Source organism: Rhinolophus ferrumequinum (genome assembly GCF_004115265.2).
Source record: "Rhinolophus ferrumequinum isolate MPI-CBG mRhiFer1 chromosome 15 unlocalized genomic scaffold, mRhiFer1_v1.p scaffold_54_arrow_ctg1_1, whole genome shotgun sequence".
Lineage (NCBI taxonomy): Eukaryota > Metazoa > Chordata > Mammalia > Chiroptera > Rhinolophidae > Rhinolophus > Rhinolophus ferrumequinum.
In genome coordinates, this window is record NW_022680357.1 from 14,359,131 (window position 1) to 14,379,110 (window position 19,980).

Consider the following 19,980-nt stretch of genomic DNA (forward strand, 5'->3'; position numbering starts at 1 on the left):
CCTTGCTGCTTTGTAATAACCGATACCTGGCTCCTCCTGACAACCCCAAGCTTGCGGAAGAGGAGAGTCAACCCGACTCACCTGTGGACCCCTGCACCTGGCCCGGTGGCTGATACAAGTTGGATTTGTATCATGGACTCTTACTGAGGGGATGAAGCGATCTTTCCCCTCCCTGCCTTCTTCTCTGATGGATCCTCTCCATTCCTCTACTTTTTTCCCCTTAAAATATTGGAGGAGGTTTAAAAGTACCGCAGACAAGATGCAACGCGTTCACCTTGAGTCCCCAGTTCACAAACTGGGGTTTCGATCTGTTGTATTCTCCTAGTGGGGAGTGCAGGTGTCCCCCGCCCAGGACGCCTGCACCCTCTATGCACACACCTGTGTTCGGGGCTGCTGTGTAGAAAGCCCTGGGCCAGAGGACAGGAGAGAGGAACGCAGGAAAGACTGAGGCAGAGAAGACAGGAGATGAAACTTGACCTTGCTGGGATCCTCAGTCTACACATGGACAGAGGAGGAAGCTCAAACCCAGGGAGGACTCCTCCTGGCTCAAGGTCACCGGGACAGTCCAGCGGGGATGGCAAAGAACTCCACTTTATAACGCAAGAGGCGTTCCCTCCGGAGCTGAGCACGCCCAGTCCCAGCCTGGAGGGCAGGCTGGGTGGGAAGAAGGACCTGGAGGACGGCTCAGGGGCCAGCCTTTGGGGCTTGCAGCCTGTGGAGCCTGACAAACTCCATGGGTCCCCCTTTCCCCACTAAAGCACTTGCTCTCCAACTGGGTTTGGAGTCTCTTGGCTCGTGCGTCCGTAGGGACTGGAGAAGTGACTCAGTGAAGCTCTTAGTACATCGCTGGCACTAGGGGGTGGGTGTGATTCAGGAGTCACTCACAGAGACTCATTCATAGCGTCCTCCCCGCCCTTTTAAGCCCGGGATCCAAGGATCCTGTGCGCGAGACCCTTCCGTGGCTCTGACACTCCCAGAACATTCCTCACGTAGCCACCTGCCAAGCAGTCTCTGTGCGTGAAGATCCCTGTGCCGCCAACTCCGTGGCGGGAGCCTGCCCCACTCAGCAGCCTTGTGCTTGCCTCCCACGGGGAAGGCAGAGCCTCAGGACCCCCAGATATTCCTCAACCCCCCCCCCACCTTGATTCTGAGAGGGCCCACCTTCTCCCAAAGCACCCCCTGCTTTTGTGCCCCGCCTCTTTCTCAGTGCGGAGGGAACTGTCCCCCTTTCCCCTACCCCACTCCTACTTCTGTCCTCCCGGGGGTCCGTCCTCTCTGCTCGCCCCACCCCCTTCCTTTCCCTCCGCCTCCTTCCTCCCTCGGCTCCGCCTCAGGCCCCGCCTCTCTGCACCCCGGCCAGCTTCGCCCCCGGCCCTGGGCTGTCACCCGCCCCCCTGCACCCCTCCAGAAGAGGTGTGTGGGGAGGGGGAGCCCCGCAGGCTAGGCCCCGTCCTCCCTGCGCCCCGTTCCCTGAGCGCGCGCTCTGGTGCCCCCCTCCGCGGCCTCCCGCTCCCCGCCTCCCCGCCTTCCCCTCCTCCTGGTGACGTCCGGGTCCCTGCCCGTCTGAAAACTCCGCGCCGCGGCGGTGGAGGCGGCGGCGGCGGCAGCAGCGGCGGAGGAGGAGCAGCGGCGAGCCGAGGCGGCGGCGGCCCGAGCGGGAGCCGGAGCGGCGGCCGCGGGAGCCGCGGGGAGCGCGGGGGCGGCCCGGAGCGCCCGGGGTCCCCGCGCCCCGCTCGCCCGCCGCGCTCTGAAGATGGTGGCGGCGCCGTGCGCCCGGAGGCTGGCCCGGCGCTCGCACTCGGCGCTGCTGGCGGCGCTCACCGTGCTGCTGCTGCAGACGCTGGTCGTGTGGAATTTCAGCAGCCTCGACTCCGGGGCCGGGGAGCGCCGCGGGGGCGCAGCGGCCGGCGGCGCCGAGCAGCCGCCCCCGGCCCCGCACCGCGAGCGCCGGGACCTGCCCGCCGAGCCCGCTGCAGCCCGAGGACGAGGACGGGAGCCCCAGGCGCGGGCGCGGGGAGGCGGCCCCGGAGAAGCCCGGGCACAGCAGCCGGCCAGCCGGGGGGCGCTGCCCGCGCGGGCGCTGGTAAGATGCCCTTCCGGCGCGCGTCCCGGAGGGAGGAAGGGAGGCAGCCTAGCAGCCCAGCTCCACGCCTCCCAGCCCTTGAACCCCGGTCGCCACACTGGGACGCCCCAAGACTGCTGGCCCCACATCTTCTCCCTTGGAAGTCGGGAGAGCGTCCTTGCCGAGGCTTAGGGGCCCGGGGCTGCTCCATCCTGAGTCTGAGGACTGCCCCCTCGGGGTCCGGGGAAGTTATCTCCAGAGGAGGCGCTTTGGGGGTTCCCAGAGCTGGCTGGGTTCCTGTTCCCCGTCACTCTTGCTGAGCTCCCCGACTTGCTTTGTGCATGTGGGTGTCGGTGCCTCGGTCCCTGTCTGAGTGAGAGGACGGCGTCCGAGCTCCTCAGCCGCTGCTTATGGGAGGTTCTCGCTGCATCTTTGGTGTTTGCAGAGCTGGGTGCAGACAGCTCAGTGCCCTGCTTCCTGCCTTCTTTCTTTGCCCTGGCCTGCGAGGGGGTCTGGGATTGGTGTCCCAAGTCGCCAGCCGTGTCCCCGAATCAAGACTCAGTCTTGGGTATCTGATCTTACTTTGGGTCTCCTGTTGCCCATTTCTGGGCGTTTGACCCCTATCTTTACCTTCTCCGTCCGCGTCCCTCACCTTGCCCTCTCTGACTTTCCTCCTCCTGCTCTCCAGTGTCAGGGCATGGCCCCTTCTCCTGGATGGGGTCGCTGGCTCTCTGTAGCATATGTAGCTGGGACCTGTCACCAGCTGTGTATCCGGCCATGCCATCATGACTTGGGCTGCTGTGGCTTTTCTTTACTCTCCTTGGGTGGGAACAGCCTGGGCTCTGACAGTGTTCCTTCCACAGGTCTTCTGGGGCCTTCTGGGTGTTTTCTTACCCTGTCCTGGGGTGCATTTTGTACCTTCTTTGGGCTGTCTTGCTGAGCCCACTGAGCTAGGAGCTCACAAGACAGGAGTTCAGAGTCCCCAACTCTGGGCTGGGCTCTTAGCGCCTGTGGATGTGAGTGTTTGTCTTACGGCGTGACGAGAGCTGTGTGTATCTTCATCATGCCACTTGCCTGCGGGGATTCTCCTAGCGCTTGGGGGACGTGAGACACCAGAGGAGTAGGTTCAGGATCCCTAGGCACTGAACACATGTCTCTGTCATTTGTCACTTTAGGAGAGCCCTCACTGAAGATATACATAGTGTGTGCCGTACACAGTGTGTGCTTGTTGATCTGCTAAACTTCTTGGGAGTCGAGCGACCCTGCCTGCCAGAGTGTGGCTCTGTGTGCTGTGGACTGAGCCACGTTGCTGCCGATGGCCCCGTCGTGCTAGCAGGGAGCCGTCTTTCCCCCGTTTGCAGGGAGCAGAGTAGACTCAGATTCCTGACAGAGAACCAGAATATTTCCAGCCTCTTATTTACAGCACAGGGTCCTCTCAGACACTGCCTTTGAACTCCAGGAGTGGAGAGTGATGTGTCTGGGCAGAAATGCAATTAGAAGTTCTTTCTGGTTCGGAGCCCTGCTGGGTGGTGAGGTGGGAGGGGGCTGGGGAAGCACGCTGCTGGCCCCGTGTGGGGACCTGTAGGGTGGACATGGCGAGCATGGGACTTACTGTATCGTTTGCAGCTGGGGTTCAGACGGGCATCAGGAGGTGCCTTTTGGGTGCAAATACCACCTGTTGAAACAAGTGGAGAGAAGGAAGGCGGCCCGGCTGCCTGGTTTCTTTCTGGGTCCCTGACATTTGAGTGTTCCACCCGCACCCCCAATGTGTGTATTCAGTTCAGTGTCTTATTCTCTCACCTCCCAGCTCATCCAGAGAGGTTTGCAGTTGGGAAGTAGGTGGGAGCGTGTGCCATGTTTCCTTTTTTATTCCCTTTGGGATGCCGGTTCTAGCAGACCTGCTTTGCTTTTCTAAAACTGCTTTCACCTGCGAGTTCACCTACTGCCCCCCCCACCCACATCTGCCAGTGTCTGTTTCTTCATCTTCCTGTGTAGACCTACGTGTATTTTTTTTTCCTCCTCTTCTTCATGATCGTTTACTGTTGTCTCTCCTTGATTTGTATTTTGTTTCATCTGTTTGTCTCCCTCCCCCAGCCCCCATCTACTCCTGTGCCCTGTTAGGTCCTGAAATCACAGTGCAGACTAGCTGGGTGGGCTGGGGGGGGGTCTGTCCTCCTCTAGCTGTGCCCACCCAGCCCCTGCCCTTCTATGGAGCTCAAGGAGACCAGAAGGGGGCAGGCTGTTCCCAAAATCCTGTGTCGCCTGAGCTTGTGGGGTTGCAGGCTGTTCCGCAAGCCACCGAGGCCCTTGCAACATGCGGTTTGTTTGCAGGTCCTGCTTGGGCTGCTTCTGTGGTGCTGTGGGGCTTGATTGAGCAGAGGGACATTAAAAAAAGAAAGTCCCTGTGATTTTCCAGACCGCTCTTGTAAGGAGCTGGCGAGGCACACGCTTGGGCGATGTTCATCTCTGTGCTCTGTTAACGGCTGGGTGGGGTGGGGTGGGGTGGGGGTGGGGTGGGGGTGGACAACTGTGCTTCTTGTGTGCAGAGGGAATCTGTAGCCAAGGTGGTGTTGGCGGGTGTGTCCCAAAGAGCATCAGGCAGACATGGCACGGAGAGCATTTTCTAAACCAGACTTTCTGCTTCCTTATGCCCACCCTGCCAGAGCGTCTGCACTTGTGCCTTTTCTGTTTGGGGAGCTGCGTCCCTGTGGAAGGACCCGATTGTAGTTTTGGTGCATTTTAAGAAGCCAAGAAGAAACCCCCAGTTTCTCAACCAGACAGAGGCAGAGAGTACAAGGAGGGAAGCAAAACCGGCATATGCATGAACGATTTGCAGGCTTCCCTTTCCCTCTCGGCTTCCTTCAGAGCTCTTAAATATTAGAATTGTTGGCTGGATTGCAGCCGAGTTTTGTGGCTGACAGTGAGTTTTTTTTTTTCATTGGGCCTCCAATAAGCTGTGGATTTTACTGTCCTCTCCGAATTTGAAAAACAGATGGGCTCCCTTCTAAAGGCAGGGAACACTAGAGAGAGAGTCAGAAAGATCACACTACAGGTTTGGAATAGATTTGTTGGAGAAAATGAGGGAGCACTGTGTGTGTTCATGTAAGGAATATTTTTCTCTGCCCTCAGTGATCCCCCTGAAGTCCTCACATTTATTGCCTGTGCCCTTAGATAAACTGTTTCTCAGTAAGTTTCATTTAAAAAACCCAATTTTTTTATTGCTCTGATACACACACACACACACACACACACACACACACACAGAGTAGAACAGTGTTTCTGTATTGTCTGATCCCTTTGAAATGTTGATTTTTCAGCAGAAATTCCTCATATTTCACATGACTCAGATAACTCAGGACTTTTTCAGACACTGGCAGTGACTTTGAAAAATGGGTTCCCTGTATCCAGCGTGCCTCTGGTTCTAACAGCCTCAGAGGCGTAGCTTTCCTTTCTATCCAAATGTTTTGAGACCATAGAGAACAGAGGGTATTTTATTGACGGTTCTTTTTTTTTTTTTTCTTCACACTCTCAGTGGATTTTATTTTGCTTGAGTAGTGCATTACACTTTGTATACAGAAATATGCATCATTGAACAATATTTATCTTACTGCAAATGTTGCCATCTGCTTAATCGTATACTGGAAAATGTTAAATAAAATAGATAAGTAAAGGTAGAGATGATTATCCATATCATTTAAATAAAATAGATAAATGTAGAAATTATAGACATATGTTTTATATACATGTGTGTATATAGGGATAATATATATACTATACATAGTATATATATATATCTTGAGATGTGATCAAAAAATATGGTGAAGCTTAAATTAAAAAAAATTATTATAGTAAAAGACACATTGCCATTCGTCCGCCTCGCTTTGAACACGTTTAGCCCATCGCTCTTGCACACTTTCTGAAGCGGTTCTGGAAGTCCTCTTTCGTGAGTGTCTTTAGTTGCACTGTTGTGGCTGCCTCAATGTACTGCGTCGATTCGAAATGTTTTCCTTCCATGGTCATTTTGACTGGGGAAGCGCCAAAAGTGGCACGGTGCCAGATCTGGTGCAGAAGGTGGATGAGGACACATCGTAATGTTTTTATTTGACAGAAGTGCTGTGCTATGTGACATGGAGGGTTGTCAGGATGGAGGGTAAAAGCGTTTGCCCAGTTCATGTTCATGTGTGTCCATGATCCAGGATTTGCGGCACCCTTTAAAACACTTCTCTCAACCGTTGCTCACACCCGAGCGACTGCACCAAACAAGTTGAGAGTTGTCACACACGGTTACTAAGGTTTAATGTGCCGCTTTCTATATTGAAGATCCCTGCCTTTCCATTGGATTGCACTTGGCAGCAGCATTCACTGTAGTTTTTGATCACACCATGTATACACTGGGGGTGCCAAAAAAAAGTACACATTTTAAGAGATGTTTTCTATGTATGGCTTTTCGAAGTTGAATTATGGTAGCAATGTGGAGTGTGACGTCCGCTCAAAAGATGGCGTTAAGCAAAACAGCCTTCCTACACTTTGGACATTCTCTCTACTTTATCAGTTCTTCTTCTTCTTCTTTTTCAATCTAGAAGGTTGCGTGACAAAATGCTTGTTACTAGTTTGCAAATAGGAAGCCAAGGCCGAAGGTCCAATTTGCTGGGGATTGTCCAACTTTGATCTATGGCCTTAACAGCAAAAGAAATTTAGTGTCGAGCTAAAGCAAATACCGGACATTATTGCAGAGGCGCACGCATGTGCGTGTGCATGCATATGTGTGTGTGTGTGTGTGTGTGTGTGTGTGTGTGTCCCCAGAAAACAAAATACCCTTACAGGGTAGCAAGGGTCTGCTGTCCCACCTCCCAGCTATTTCTGACCAGCGGGGCCATATGTCTAAGTGCAGAAAGACTAAAATGCATGGTGTCCTCATAGTGGGACCGCATGGGGTGAAGGCCGAACCTGAACTCTTGTCTTTTGGTTGACACTGCCCTCAGGCTTGTCACTTACGATCACGCTCCCTTTTTTCCCTTTGCATCTCCCCACTTGTATTGACCCTGGTCCCTGTCTATCAGAAAAAAAGGGAAAATACTTTGGGATAGATAAATAAATAAATAAATACAAACTCAACCCCAAACAAAACCCAAGTTCAAAGGAAGAGGTGTGGGAACAGGAGAAAGAGTCACAGGAATTGTGTGCACAGCCCCAGTACAGACGAAAGAGACCTCCTGTTCAGTGTCCTTGAGTCTAGCCTACCCGGGTTCGAGTCCCAACTCTGCCCTTTGCCCTCTCCCTGCTTGCGAACCGATTTGATCCTGGCACAGAATAAGCGCTCAAATCTGAGCTGTTGCTCTTAAAAAAAAAAACAAAAAAATAGAAACTCTTAGTATGTTTGAAAATAAGCAGTTTTTTTTGCCGTTAGTATTCATTCTCCCATGCCAAGTAGGGTTTGATAAATATCCAAGGCAGTAGAAAGCACCCGTCGCCTATGTGTGTGGGCCCTGCCGCAGGACGGAGTGTGGTAAGGGAGAAGTGCTGGCGTTTATTGAGTGCCAGCTGCGCGCCAGGCGTCCGTTAGGTGTTTTGGGTACATTATAGTCACCCTCCCCCGCCACCCCCCCAAAAAAAATCAGGATGGAGGAAGGTGTTACCCAACTCATACAAAACTGACACTGAGGACCCCTGGCTAGAAGTGGCTGTTCTTCTAAGTGCTGATTGTGTGGCATGGATGATGCGACCGTGGCATACACTACCTCACTGTCTCAGTGACGCTTCCCATCTCTGCCGGGTAGAACCCTTGTCGTCCCCATTTCACAACTGAAGCTTGGAGAGGGGAAGCCCCTGGCTCACTAACAGCACGACGCTGGGGAGAAGGGGAACTGGGACCCCAAACCAGCTGTGGCCCCCTCCAACTGATGAGCAGGTTTCTGAGCTCCTTGTCCGTGCGGTTTTTTGAAAAACGCTAAATGCAGCCAAATCGTTCCTGAAAATCTTCCTATCGCTTTTCTCACTTTTAATTGCAGGTTCCTAACAGTGGGCCAACCCTAGAAACGGAACAGATATGCAGTTTTCATTGAATCAGACCCCTCAATAATAAGACCAATAGAAGAGCAATAATAACAACAATAATACCGTGTTTCCCCCAAAATAAGACCTCACCGGAAAAGAAGCCCTAGCATGATTTTTCAGGAGGACATCCCCTGAACATAAACCCTAATGCGTCTTTTGGAGCAAACCTTAATAGAAGACCCAGTCTTGTTTTCGGGGAAGCACACGGTATGCCCAGATCTCAGTCATGATGTGCCACGTACTGTTTTAAGTTTTTTGTTAACTCATTTATGCTTCTAAGGCGTGTACTATTATGGTTTCGATAGTCAACAATCATGGTCCTTAATGTAACCAGGCCCCGTTCTTGGTGTATTACAAATATTAACTCATTTAGACCTCATGCTACAGTGAGGAAACTGAGGCACCGGGTGCTTAAACGGCTTTCCCAAGGTCCACGGTTATAAATGGCAGAGCCAGGACTGAACGCAGGCAGCCTGTGCTCTTAACTACTCTACAAGCTCCCTCTTCGAAGCGTCTTGCAAAGGGCCACAACCTTGGAATCATAGAACTCTTTAAACAAGCCACATCAGTGACGGATCGGTCGCAATGGCCAATGCCAGTGGTCCTGGGAGGGGAAAGGATCCTGCATCCTAGGGAATAACCAGTGGAACTGCCCAGTTGGCCGGAGGAGGGAGTTTTGAATTCGGCTCTCTGTAGCCAGGGGAGGAGGGCGAGGTACTGTGCAAGCCTCCTTGGCCAGTGCAAACAGCCTTTCACTCGTCCTCAGCAGGCTTTCTGCTGCCCCAACACCCAGTTAAATGGTTCCGCTGTTCTCCCCGAGGAGCCCACGACCTGACCCCAGAAGCCTTCCCCCTGGTGAAGCGGGGCGGTATCTGTAAGAACGTTCTGTCCGATTGCCTTGTGGGCACTTCCTTCCGCCTGTACCGGAAACTACCCATTTGCCAGCAGATATACATCAGGTTGTGCCGTCTTCTGAGCCCTGTGGTTAGGGTTGTCCCTCCTCCATTGGAAGCCAGAGAAGGTGGCAAGGACGGGTGGGGTGCGTGTGTCATCTTAACCCTTTCAACACTGAGGTGGGCAGGGAGACTGGCACCCAGACACCCGGCCCAAGGGGGAGCAATGCCCCCTAAGGACATTCCTGATCCTCGATGGGGGGAAGAGCGCCCCCTGCAGGACCCTTTGAACACTTCAAAATAGATTTGTTCTGTCTCAGCTTTATCCCATCAGGTGACTGCTGGCTTTTCTGGGCATCTAATCCAGGCTAATGTGTCGCAGAAGCTAATGACAAGCATTTCTCCTCCCAGGAAATCCTCTGCTGTAATCCTTGGCCTCGAGGTACATTGTTTAAGCCCAAAGGAGTGGACTTTATGGGGCAGATTGCTGGATGCAAAGGTCTCCTACCCCAGGGGCACAGTACCTGTGATACTGGTGGTGGTGGGGGTGGGGGTGGTTTCTCTTTACTGAATGTTTACCTTACACCGGACGCTGGAAGTATTAGAAAGACACGATCTTACGGAATCCTTACAATATCCTGCAAGCGAAGGGCTCATCACAGGTGTACTCATCTCTGTTGTATTGATTATAAATAGTAAAAAAGGAAGCAATGAGTTGGATGAAAGGTAAACAACTGAGAAGTGGCCCGAGTAGGAATTCAAGGTTGGTGGTGACTCCAAAGGCTGCATTCATAGTTGGAAGTCAGTGAGTCCTTTGTCCCTTTCCCCTCCCTCCTTCCCCTCTCCTATGTGTTTATGCATGCACCCATCTGTCTATCCATCCATCCATCCATCCATCCATCCACACATGATACATCTATCCTCCATCCATCCTCCATCCATCCATCCATCCTTCATCCCTCCACCCGCCATCCGTCCATCCATCATCCATCATCCGTCCATCCTCCAGTCCTACAGTTACAGTGTGCCAGGCCCTGCCCAGCACTGGGACAGCCTTCATGAACAGGGCTGTGTGCTCCCTGCCCTCGGGGAGGCCCTGTCCAGCAGGCGAGGCTTAGGGCCCCTGCTCATAACTGGCCTGTCAGTGGAGCTTCCTCTGCCGTCCTAGCCCAGTTCATTGCTGATCCCCTTTCCCCAAGTGGCCTCTGGGGCAGGAGAGGCGGGTGTCCTCTGGACAGGTGGGAGCCAGGAATCGTGTGATTCAGGGGCCCGGAACCCCTTAAGTCTCTCGCGACACCCAAAATGGCTGGACACAAGGCCTGGACTACGGCACTCCTGGGGCTCAAGCCCTTTTAGCTGAATCAGGGGCCCCGAGATAAGCCGCGAGCTGCCCAGGGTTTGCAGGGGAGGAGGTGGTCAGTTGCTGCAGGGCCTGGAGGCAGGTCACATGGTGTTTGGTGTGGGGGTGGGCAGTGCTCTGACATCAGGGGTTTACAGCCGAGCTCAGCTATTCATGTCCTGTGACCCGGACACATCAGCTTCGCCTCTCAAGGGCTCCGTTTCTTCCTCGGCCGTGCAGGGGCCGTGAGCACTAACCGAGAGGGACCTGTGACGAGGCACAGCTGGCTGCTGGTCAGTGCCTGGTTTCCTCCCTGATGCAGCCTCACCATGAGAGATGTTTGCCAGGGGGGCCCTCGCATACCTGGGCCCTCAGGTTTTGTTTGGCCCACCCCGTGTGCTAAAATGAAAGGGCGCAGAAATACAGGGATTAGGAGACGCTATAAAGGAGTGTGGATTTTTGAAATGCCTTTAAAAGGCCCCACAATCTGGCGGCACTGGGCCCACAACTTTGTTGTTGGCCACTGGCCGAGCTGAGAAGGAGCTTTCCCGAGACCCCCAAGGTCTCTCCTTTCACCTGTGGTACCCGACCGGCCCCTTTAGGCTGGTGAGTTTGCATCCTCTGTTTGGAAAACCTCCACGTTCATCGTAATGAGCGAAAAATAAGTGTGTGTGGTCACCTTTCTGTCATCCCACACCTATTCAGTGTGGTCTGTTCACAGTCCTCTGTCACCTGGACTGCTGTGGCCTCCCCTGGGCGCCGCCGGGGTTTCCTTCCCTCCCAGGAAGGACGTACACGTTCTCAGTAGTGTTAGGCCACTGTAGACGCAACATCCTCCACGAAAACGGACTCAGTTCTACAATCACATTCTACAGTTTGGTAAACGGACTTCCCCCTTCTTGGGGTGAGTGTAAAATGGTATTCTGAGTCGTCCACCTTCCCCTTTCTGTGCTGCCCACAACCTTGCCCCCCCAGGAACGTGGGGTGGGATGTTGAGAGTTGTCAGAGAGCTGGCAGGGCAGGTGGAAGGGTGGAACATTCCGGAGCGCCTGGGCGAGCAGGGTGCCAATTCTGTCGGGGTTGAGCTGTGACTTTCATCCCTTTGTGTCATTTTGGCACTTTGTCAGATAATGCGAGTAAGTCCCTCACCAGGTTGTGAGGATCTAATTCAATAAACAGATGAGAAAGCGCTTTGAGGCTCAGAAAATGCCAGACGGTCCGTCTTAGGGCAGAAGCATGTGAGAGGTTCAAACCAATTGGCTGTGCGTCTGTCACATACGCCTTGTAATCCCTGGGGACAAAGAGCGAATGAATGAGTGAAAGCTGCTAGAGGTTCCCACCCACTCGTCCATCTGCCCATTAACTCAGCAGATAGTGGTGGAGGGTCTGCTGCGTGCCAGGCTCCGTGCAAGGACCGGGACGAGCAGGACAGCTGTGCCCCTGCCCCCGTGCCTTTTCCGACCATTTAAAACATCAGCTTGTTACCAGCACAGTGACAGAAACAACTAGGGCTCTGAGAGCAAATAAGAGGCCTTGGGTGAGGATTTATTTTGAATCAGGTGGATTAATTGTATTTATTTTTGATTGGGGACTTATTTCAGATGGAGAGCTTTTGCCAGGGTTGCTCCAGACTGACCCTGGGAATCTCAAGTATGGCACGCACCCCCATCTGACACAGCAGTCCTGACGGTGCCACACAGGCAAAAAGTCATAGCAGCCTTTTAGGAAAGGGGTTCGACTCATATCTGCACAAAATTTGTTCATTTCTTAAATTTTGCATCATTTTTAATGATTTTTTTTATACCGAAATAAACTATATATATGTATGTATACAAAAGCATGCATTATACTAAATGTACAGTTCCGTGAATCTTCACAAGCTGAACCCACCCAAGTAACCCACACCAGACCAGGACACAGGATACTCACAGCACCCCAGCTGCACCTGTCCCCTACTTTTTGGGCGAACATTTTGTAAAACTTATAATGGCTATATATTTCTTTAGATGTATACTAGGGGAAATATATACATATAGCCAGTCAGGCTAAATGACAACAGCAGGGCTCGTAGTCTGGAGGGGAAAATGGCATGGAGGTAAAAGATGGCAGTTACCATCACGAAAGCACGGACGTGATGGTACCAAGTGCCAATTCTGGTCCTAATCCTGACCTCAGCTTGGATGGTGAATGGCTGCCGAGCACGTGATGGAGTGAGCAAGGTTTGGTCAACGTTGGCCTAACTGTTTTGAAGAAAACTACTCTGGGAAACAGCTGTACTGTTTTGTCCCAAAGCTCAAGGGGGAAGGATTTAAGTTAGACCTTAGGAGGAACTGTACTCTGGGTCCGTCTGAGTGGCCGTCCCCGTTGTGGGTGCTCTCTGGGGTTCTCGGTGGCTGTCTGTGCTGCCCCTACAGTTACGCCCCGCCTGACCTGTCTTCCAGACTTAGAGCTGAACCCTCCATGTGCACCTTCTGGGTTCCCGGCAAGCGTTCGCTGCACGTTGATTGTTTGTACGAGAGTCCCCCATGTGTTGGATGTGGAATTATCTGTGACGAGTGAGTCCCCCAGTGGGCCCGTAATGACTACACTAAGTTAACCCTGGACCAAGGTTCTTCTGTTCAGAACCGGGATACCAGAACCATAGTAATAACAGACCTCCCGCCGCAATTCCAAAGGGCAGTCGGGACAACTACTCATTTTATAACGAGCAAGGAGAGAAGCAATAGAAACAGAGCCCAAGAACGGCATGAGGGTTTCGCCAAGTCTTAGCACTCAGCCAGACTCACGTGCATAACGTAAACAAATGTTTTTGGTAATGGGGAGCTCATGTAGACATTATTTAAGGATAGTATTAAACGCAGATTAGCTGGATCAAGTAATACACGGCTTACCTCATTAAGCTTCCTTTCTTTGGGGACGTGGAAAAGTTGTTCTCTCTCTTTTCTTCTTTCCTTGTGAAATGGGGCTTTATTAATTAGAGATGTAATGGGAAATCTTTTTTTTTTTTTCCTTTTCCAAACTAGTGGCTATTTTCTGTTTATTTTTTAATGTAGGCCCATGCTTTGCAGGTGTTCTGTCTGAAATAAAAGCCTATTTATATTCTCTCTCTCTCTCTCTCTCTTGCTCTCTCTCTCTCTCTCTCTCTCTCTCTCGCTCTCTCTCCCTCCCTCCCTCTCTCCCTCTCTCCCCTCCCCAGCTCAGAAGGGACAGCTGTTATAAAAGACACTAACAGATAACCCCATTTTCTTGTCATCAGCCATTATAGAATGTTCATCTCTGATGTAAAATGCCCTCATTACCTGCTTTTTCTCCTAGTCTTATTGAATAATAGATTTTGAACTGTTGTGTGATCCCCTCTCCTTTAGAAGATGAGGTGATGACAGCGAACAGGGTGGCGTCCCAACCTCAGGGAGGGTGTTAGGAGAAAACCAGTGGGCGTGGTCTGGATTGTTAACTCTTTTTAGGTCAAGACTGCTGTCTTAGCTTTCTTTTAGGGGGAAGGAAAAAGTCATGTGGAACAAAAGAACTCTTTGTGGCAGGTGGTATAAACCCCCAACAAAAGTGAACCCTAGAAAGTACTGACCAAGTGACCCTGGCTTCTGCGGGGCGTGTCTGGGCTACAGGTGACAGAATGGCACCATAGCATTTTCTTTCTTCTTATTCCTCCCCCCTTTTTTTTAATTAAAGAAAAAAATTTAAATGACTGGCCAACATTTTAAAATCAGTGATTTCAAAAAGAAATCTAATTTGGAGTTCTTATTAAAATTTTTGAAATTCTGGCCTTTCTTCTCAAAGGAGTAATAATTTGAGGGAGGGGAGAAGATGTGGGGGCCCCTCTGTGTGGGATCCCACCTTCCAGTTTTGCCTCGGGGCCACCAGCCCACTTCGTTGTTTGCGTTACTTACCGGCAAGGCTGCTGTTACGGTTTGAGTGTACGACTCTGAGGTTAATGATAATCAGAATGGTAATAATTGCTGTTATCTATTAAACGCCCACTGTGTGCCAGGCACAGTGTCTCATGGATTATCTCCTTTAAGCATTCTGACAATCTTCTGATATTATCCCCATTCATAGATGAGGAAATTGAGGCCTAGCGAGTAGGGATTGGCCCAAAGTCACGGAGCGGTAGACTTGGAATTCGAACTCAGGCAGTGTCATACCAGGGAGCCTGTGTGACACACACCGTGAGTGTGCTGCCCAGCATGTTTTAACAAAGTGGTCTGGGTAGGAACTCCTCTGCTACTAGAAGGGTGGTCATCATTTGCCCACTCCATGGATGGAATCACTGAGGCTGCACCATGTAGTGGGTCGCCCAAAGTCAAACCATGATGTAAAATGCAGAACATGACTCACTATCTTGAAAGAGAGGACGGGCATGAAAATGACCGTGGACTTGGGCACTGATGAAGCTGGCAGCCTGTCGTGGTGGAAGGACCCTCACCAGGTCACCACCATCCTCGCTGGCCGAGCAGGACAGCTGTGGCGTCTCCCTTCCGTCTATACAGTCTTGCAGCGGCGAGGTAGCTTCTACGGGGTAATATTTTGATAAGTTACTGATTTGTATTAAAATAATAATTACAGCGATAATTACAAGCATGGATTTCAATGAGACTCAGCTGCTGATCGGGAGAGGAAGTAATTAACTGCCTAGTCTCTCGGAATCGAGTGGGAAAGCCAGGCTTGGCCTTTCTCCTTTGTGTGAGTCCAGCACAGGTGTTGCTGCAGGTTGAAGGTGACGTGTGTTGCCAGCGGCTGTTTATGCGAGCAGGATTGGTGGCACCTGTCCATGCGAGAGGAGCTGGTAATTGGGTAAACACTGTCCTTTCCCACAAATGCTGAGCAAAACAACCTGACCACAGCCTGGTGGTAGCACCTTCCCTTAAACCATGGAACACGTCTCATCCACGAAGCCAATGTGAGAAGCTAGAGGGAACGCGATTGAAGTCCACCATTAATTATTAAATATTCTCAAATGCTCTCGTGTCAGCTGACACCTGGCCACACGAACGATTCCATTGGGTGGCTGTGGTTCTCTTTACACTTCTGGTTTTGAAGCCGGTTGAATGGCCCCGTCTTGATTTTAACAACTTGTTCAATTTCACTGCTCATAGAATGGACCTACTGATAGCAAAGTGCACAAATCCTGAATGGACAGCCAGCCGGGTGGCCACATTGAGTAACCAGGACCCAGACATAGAGCACAGAGTGACGGTGGGATTCACCTCCCACCCCCCGAATCCTTCTCATTCCTACTTCCAGTTCTCATGTTTCCAGGGGGAACCTTGGTCATGACTTCTGACCCATAGGTTACTTTCGCTTCGTTTTAGAAGTGGACTCCTGCGGTAGCTACCCCTTTGTGCCTGGTTTGTTTGGCCTAGATTTATGTGAGATTAAATTATGTGAGATTATGTCACACTTTGGCATACTGTGGCCCTCAGGATGAATCTGGCCCCTTGTCTGTTTTCGTATGGCTTGTGAGCTAAGAGTGGATTTTACCTGTATAACTAAATGGTTGGGGGGCAAAAAAAGGAAGAATAATAATTTGTGATACGTGCAAAGTATATGGAATGGCACGTTCGTTGTGTGTTAATAAAGCTTTATTGGCACTTGACCACGTTCATTCGTTAACATTCCAGCGATGGCTGCTTTTGCCCTATAGTTGCAGAGTTGGGTCGTCTCGACAAATATCATGTGGCAAATGAAGCCCAAGATGTTTACTCTCTAGGCCTTTACAGAAAGTTCGCTGACCCTGTGTCTGTATCATTTCTAATTGTTTACTTACATTGCTGTATAGGGTTTCATTGGAATACACCACAATTTAGGTATCCATAGCTCGTAGGAATGTGGCAATTTCCCAGCGTGGGGTCATTCCAAAGAGCTCTGCTGTGAAAATTCTCCTGCATGTCTTCTGGGAAACAAATACTGGAAGCATTTCTGTTGGGTACAGACCTAGGAGAGGAATTGATTTAACCATCGTTGGTGGTTTTCTTTTCTTTCATTTTTTTTCTTTTTTTTTTGTTTTTTGATGGGTTGATTTGACAAGTGTATTTTAATTTGGAAGTCTTACTTATCCTACTAGGGAGTAAAGCGTGGTGATACTTTCATGGGTTGAAACTCTGGAACCAGGCTTAGTTTCAGAAAAAGTACTTCATCTTGCAAAATAGAGGGTAACTGGGACCATAGTTCATAAATAGACCACTGTTCTTCCATCTCGGTACCTTCGAGGATTTCGGGAACATGCCAGATATTAACTGCTTTAATGGCTTTTGGAAATGGTGCCCTCATTTAATTTCTCGTACTGAAGCCATCTTGTCCAAAGCTGTCTTACCTTTACGCGGCCAAGCAGGGCTGGCAGAATTCGGCAAGTTCTTTCGACGTCACTTGCAGCTTTGATTGCCTTCTATCTGTCATGGGCTGTTGTGGTTTCCCTGCTGGGAAGCACATGAATCCAGCTCTGCTTCCCAGCAAGACCTCTATCCTATGGTAGCATATGTCATTTTAGCTTGAAACACTGTGCTGAAATGTCCCTCCGGGGACTGCGTACGTCGTACGTGGCCACAACGTTGGAGCTCAGATTCCTCTGCGGAGCTGCCTTTCTGTGCGTTGTGAGAATCCTTACCAATGGCGTCCTGGATCGGTCCCTGCATGCGGGTCCTTTTCCACTTGCTGCCCCACTTTCGCAAGCAAGGGCACTGACAGGGTTGGGAGAAGAGCGTCAGGATTCCCGAGGATCCGCCCGTCTTTCAGGTTTGCTTGTCACTGGCTGAAACATGACTTAAGATTCTTTCTGGAGCTTGTCAGAGCGTTGTATCCGCGTCTTTCTTCTAACCAGCCCACTCTACCCGGACTGAAATCCTGGCTGTTGTAATCTGACCTTCTGGTTGGGCTTTGCGTAATCACCAAATTTAAGGAATGTCACAAGAGAAGACATTTGGCTGCTATTTCAGTACTTTTTTTGTGGGATTGGGGGAGTGAGGAGACAATTGGATTTAGTGGTGAAGGAGTTAGTGGAATTGAAAGGCCGTCTCAGCTAAAATGTAATGTTATAACTGAGTCATTCTCTGGCAGCCTCAGTTCTAGCCTTTAAAACAGGGGTGCAGTGCTGCAGTGCACTGTGGGTATAATTCCCGGGTGAGGAATTCCTATCAGAGAAACTTAATCCTTAAATTCTGGTAGTTTTGCTTCCCCCTCCCTGTCACCAACCCCACCTTAATATTTGTATACTTCCTTTGCTTGGGTATTTACTTTTGAAAAGACAAAACTTTTTTCTTGGAAACTCTTTACTAAGGGTAAGGGTGAGTGTGTGTGTGTGTCTGTGTCTCTGTGTTTATTCTAGGAGATGGCGTTTTCTTTTTAAAGACTGTTTTCTAGATGTTCTAAGATGCCCTGTTTAAAATCAATGATTAATTTGTCTCAGAAGAAACCTAATAGATTTTCAAAGCAGAAATCTTGCAGGCCTCATTCGTAAAACAGTAAGATATATTTTTTAAGTTGTCTCTAAAAGGCAATCACTGTGAAAATTTAAACAAAACTCATCTAAATAGCTCTTAAAGAAGAAACCAAACTTGGCATTTCAGGTTATAGGATGACTAATGAAAATGAAATCCCTCATATCAGAACCGATGGGATGAGGCTAACACTGTACCCCGAGGAAAATTAATAGCCCGTGTTAACAGCATGTTAGCTTTGACATTAAACACAAAAGATTAAAATGATTAAGGTAAGTGTCCCATTTTTTATTTTATTTTTTTAAATAATTGAGGATAAACCAAAAGAAAGTGGGAATTGGACATAAATAACAGCAAAAGCAGAAATTCACGAAACAGGATGCAAACACAGTAGGTAGCATTGCTCTGGGATACCCTCTAATGACTCCACAGTACACAATGTTAATGTGGTTTCGCCTCCATTGGACTCTGTGAACTGGCTGTGTGTTCCTAGTTCCCGACGGTTACTCAATGCTTCTGTTGTGGCCTCTGAGTAAAGGAAGCAGTGGGTAGCGGAGTTATTGCAGTGTCATGTTATCTGGTGGGGTGTCTTAGGAGCAGTTTTCCTCTAGCCTGCCCACATCAAGGCAGAGCAAACCTGAGGCATGTTTCTCTGACTGACCAACTTCCTCTTGCCTTTATGAATAAGGCCAGCAGGGCATTCTGTTTTGGAGAATACACTGACTTTCCTGCAGGTTCCCAGGGATCTTCGCATCCAGGTTTGATGCCTTCTTGGGTCTTGGAAAGCCAGTGTTCTCCTTGTCCTGGAGTTACCCGGTAGGATTGGGTGGGCACTGGAGAGTGGACCCTGGGTAGATTGGCAAAGGGCCTCTGTCTCGCTAAGCGCAGGGCTGCTCTGTGGCAGAAATGGGAAGCCAACCTTGTGGTTGGGGATCACCTTTGATGTGCTCCCAGCATCGTCCCTTGGTAATCCACCATGTGTCATGTGCTGGAAGTTTTACATGAGTGCATTTGCTGTGCAGATTTACCCGGGACATAAGCAGTACTTACTCGTTCGTTCCACAGATGTTCCCGAGGTCCTGCTGTGTGCCAGGCACTGTACTAGGAGCAGTGAACACACAGCCCCTGCCCACTTGTAACTCCTGTCCTGGTGGAGGGGCTATTAGAGCAGGCTTTTCCGAGGAGGTGACATTTAGGATGAAATAATTAGAAGGTGGTCAGGCAAGGATTGGAAGAAGAGGGGACAGAGTGTGACCTTCCTGAGCAAGCGCATAAATGTCAGCTGGGGAGAGACTCGGGCAGGGGCTTCCAGGCCCCTGGAAAGCCTTCTCTTTGGTACGGTTTCCTGCAGCTCTGCTAGTGGATTCCCATCCCCATTTTCCTACAACCTGAGGATGTGGACTGGTTTGGACATGTGATTTGGAGGCGTTTGGAATGATCCTCGGAAAGCAACTAAAGCCGTTTCGTGTCGAACAAACAGAAAGAGTTTGCTGTTGGTTGTACAACACCATTCTGTCTCCCGCGGTGTTTTCGGAGCTTCTCTGCCTTCTGTGCAAAAGACTCCTGTCTTTGCAGGGCCCCTTCGCATCCCTGCCTGCTCCTCCAACATCATGTCCCCAACTCTGAACGTTCCCCTCCCTTCATCTCCATACCCAAACCCACCTGTCCTGCGTGTCATTTTCAAGGCGTTTGTTTGATGGTGGCGTCCTGCCCCAACGCCAGGTAACCTCAACCCAGAGAAGTGGCTGGGGCAGGAGACTGCCAGCCCTGGGCCTGACATCAGCGTCTGGTGGTGGTGGTGGCGGGGGTGGGGGGGCGGTGGTGGTGGCTGTGGCTGTGCTGTGCCGGGATGGCTTATCCTTTCAGAGCAAGGCAAAGAGATCTGGATTTCAGGAGTTAAGAGACCTGGGGACCACTTCCTGTTCTGCATGCCACTTGGCGTGGCTTTGGGTAGCCTCTCAGGGCCTCAGTCTCCCCATCTTTAAAATGGACTGAGGAGTTACTAGGCCCCTTATTCTCTGTGTTGTATGTCTTTTGTTGTTTCCTGTGCCCTAGTTGCACGTGTCTTCCTCCTTCCAGCTGTGACATGCACCCAGCAGAGGGAATACCTAGGATCTATACCCATCTGCTCCGTGTGCATAGCTGGCTGTTCTGGTGTGCAGAAAAGGGCCTTGTTCCCCCTAA

General features: G+C 50.7%; 1 protein-coding gene across 1 annotated transcript in view; it reads left to right on the forward strand.

The window, feature by feature from the left end:
- Positions 1-1,753: 1,753 nt before the first annotated feature.
- Positions 1,754-19,980, forward strand: part of XYLT1 (xylosyltransferase 1) — a 287,617-nt gene continuing 269,390 nt past the window's right edge. Inside the window, exon 1 of the mRNA XM_033101272.1 lies at positions 1,754-2,083. Within this exon, the coding sequence (XP_032957163.1) occupies positions 1,754-2,083 (330 nt within the window). The remainder of the gene's footprint in view (positions 2,084-19,980) is intronic.